The 2,975-nt window shown below is 37.7% G+C and overlaps 1 protein-coding gene across 1 annotated transcript in view; it reads left to right on the top strand.

Annotated features, from left to right (window-relative positions):
* The window catches only part of PLCB1 (phospholipase C, beta 1 (phosphoinositide-specific)), a 283,385-nt gene that overhangs the window by 130,971 nt on the left and 149,439 nt on the right, over window positions 1-2,975 (top strand). The window contains 3 exon segments of the mRNA XM_008580123.1: window positions 18-182; window positions 2,006-2,105; window positions 2,920-2,975. The exon segment at window positions 2,920-2,975 is cut by the window's right edge and continues 7 nt beyond it. Of these exon segments, the coding sequence (XP_008578345.1) occupies window positions 18-182; window positions 2,006-2,105; window positions 2,920-2,975 (321 nt within the window).

Below are 2,975 nucleotides of genomic sequence, written 5' to 3'. Positions count from 1 at the left end.
TTTTTGCTTTTTTCCAGATTATTTCAGGTCAGTTTCTTTCTGATAAGAAAGTCGGGACTTACGTGGAAGTGGATATGTTCGGTTTGCCTGTGGACACAAGGAGGAAGGCATTTAAGACAAAGACGTCGCAAGGAAATGCTGTCAATCCTGTCTGGGAGGAAGAACCTATTGTGTTCAAAAAGGTGGGTCTCACGTTCTTCACATGAGGTGTAGCTGCATTTTCCAGGTGTTTTACACTGAGGGAAAAAAATGAAGTGAGGAATTATTTGTTGCTTAGTTTGGAAATTTACACATTCATAAAGCAGTAGCATTTTGAAAGCCATCCTGAAAACTCTTCAAGATTTCTGTTAATCACTTATTTAAATTTCCAGAATTGTATTGTAAATCAATTAATTCTAGTATGCCTCATTTGGAAGCCCATAAGGACACATAAATTTAACTCATATTGTTTCATAATTCAAGTGCTAAATGATACATTTTCATTGTTATTGTAAAGTAGCAAATAATCTGGTAGCTGAGTGACAGGAAGTCTTTACTTCCTTTAGAAAGAATATGATTTAAGCTCTCTAACATCTCTAGCCTTCCGCAGCTGATCACTTTATCTTTTCTGCATTCTGCCTGACAGAGTTAAGACCTTTCACACTGGACTAGCCCTTTCTCTGTCTTCATCAAAAAGCAAATCTTTATACATGCTTATCACATAAGGGATGAAATAAGACCAGTAGAAAGTAGAGTGGACTTTCTTATGACACCCTGTGCTTTGGTCTGGCCAAAATATCTACAAAGGCACCTTCCACAAAGAGAATATCTATGTGAAAGCTGTCTGTGCTGGGGTTTTTTCATTTTTTAATAATAGCATCTAGTTCATAGGATTATTACAAATATTTCATCAGTAAACACATTAACAGTACATAGAAAATGTCAGACAATGAAAATATTCAGTAAGTGTAAGTTTTAATTTTTATAAACAATAAATTTTTAATGAGATAATTGGACTCACATTCTTGACATGAGCTATAACTCCATACTCCAGATATTTCACACTGAAGAAAGAAATGGGTAATTACTTGTTTCCCGATTTGGGAATTTAAAAATGTATAAGGCAATTGTATTTTGTGAGATACCTTGTAGCTACTTTNCTGCCTCCATCAGCACTCGCTTTCTGCTGATCTTCTGTCTGGTATAAAGAGAAAAATATTTTGTTTGCTTCCATTAACCTTTATGACAGCTGACAGATCCGTTGGATTTTGAAAATTGGGTTTGGAAAAGAGGCAGCCATAGGAGACATTTTATGAGCATGTAAATTTTTAAAAAATCTCTTAACTTCACAATAACAGTTCTGCAGCTAGTCAAAGGATATGCACAATTGTGTAAATGGCTAACTGGGTGAGGTTAGGGGTAATGATAAGCTGGTCTTGATGGATTAAAGTGGACACTTGTTCATTTATTCCTCCTATACTACTTTGTCTTACTAATTGACTCCTTCTAACCTCACCCTGTTCAATATTTTTCTACAGACTCTTCAAGTGAAAGAGAAACCATATTTATACTCTTGCTTGTATTTCATGTTGCTTATAATTCAACATTCACCAGCAGCCATAGTTACTCATTTATCAAGACTTCCTTTTTTTGCTTTTTTCCAGATTATTTCAGGTCAGTTTCTTTCTGATAAGAAAGTCGGGACTTATGTGGAAGTGGATATGTTCGGTTTGCCTGTGGACACAAGGAGGAAGGCATTTAAGACAAAGACGTCNGTGAAAAGCAAATGGGCTGCCTTTTGAACAAATGCCTCATGGAGGCAACATGATAAAACATAGGTGAACCATGTCTTCTCCTTCTGAAAATTTAAGTTATAGAACAACAGCTCGACTTTTTATCTAAATTGGCTAAGTAGAAACTTCTACCTGGACTTGGAAAAAGCAGGGTCTGATTGAATAATGCCTTTCTAATGCTTTCTTGGAATTGCTCCTTCTTGTAACCAAGTGTGTCCCTCACGTTCCCGTAGGTGGTTCTTCCTTCTCTGGCCTGTTTGAGGATAGCAGTTTACGAAGAAGGAGGTAAATTTATTGGCCACCGGATCTTGCCAGTGCAAGCTGTTCGTCCAGGTATGGATAGCATGGTAACATACTTTTTAATCAAAGTTGCACAAAAAATCAACACTGCCTTACATGATTATTAAAGGATGATTTAGGAAACTATTTGCTGCTTTGGAATTTTGTTACGTAACAAGATCTATAAGATTATTTAAACTGGCAGTTTCATGTTTTTGTGACAAGCTGTGGTGTACTAGTCAACTCTTGCCCCAGTAATTATGTGTAACAAACCATCTGAAAACATGTGTACGAGTACTTTTCTACATGTTTACAGGCCTGTGGGTTGGCAGGGCTTGGCTGATCTACTGTAACTGTGCTGTAGGCTGTGGGCTGGGTTTAGGCCTGTTCCATGTGGGCTCATTCTGGGGACCAGGCTGAAGGGGCAGTGGCACCTACAATCTGGACTTCTCTGGGTAGACCATTAGACTGCAAAATGCACTCTTCCCATGCATTTAAGCCTCTGCCATCACCACAGCACTAAAATCCCATTGGCCAAAGCAGAGTATTATACTAAACCCCAAGTTAAGAAATCATGTCATGCAAATCCTACTACAAGGGGTGAATTTGGAACAGTAATCTATGGCACACAGTTTCGAATTCTCTTTTGGGGGGAAAATATAGTTGGAAAGGAAAAAAATCAGAATCAGCAATGTTTTCCTGTCTGATGAGAAAAAATACCTTATCACTGAAAACCATCAGATTAAAATGAGAAAGACATTTCATCCAAAGTCACCTAAAATAAACACTTCCATCACATAGTTGTTCATGGTTTCAACTGACATTGTGAAGAAAATACGTGATACCCAGTGCTACTGTCATCTTCCAGGCTATCACTACATCTGTTTGAGAAATGAAAGGAACCAGCCTCTGATGCTGCCAGCT

This window comes from Galeopterus variegatus, unplaced genomic scaffold (assembly GCF_000696425.1).
Source record: "Galeopterus variegatus unplaced genomic scaffold, G_variegatus-3.0.2 Scaffold2030, whole genome shotgun sequence".
In the NCBI taxonomy this organism is placed as follows: domain Eukaryota; kingdom Metazoa; phylum Chordata; class Mammalia; order Dermoptera; family Cynocephalidae; genus Galeopterus; species Galeopterus variegatus.
The sequence above is the reverse complement of the archived record's forward strand: the minus strand, read 5'-3'. Positions and strand labels throughout refer to the sequence as shown.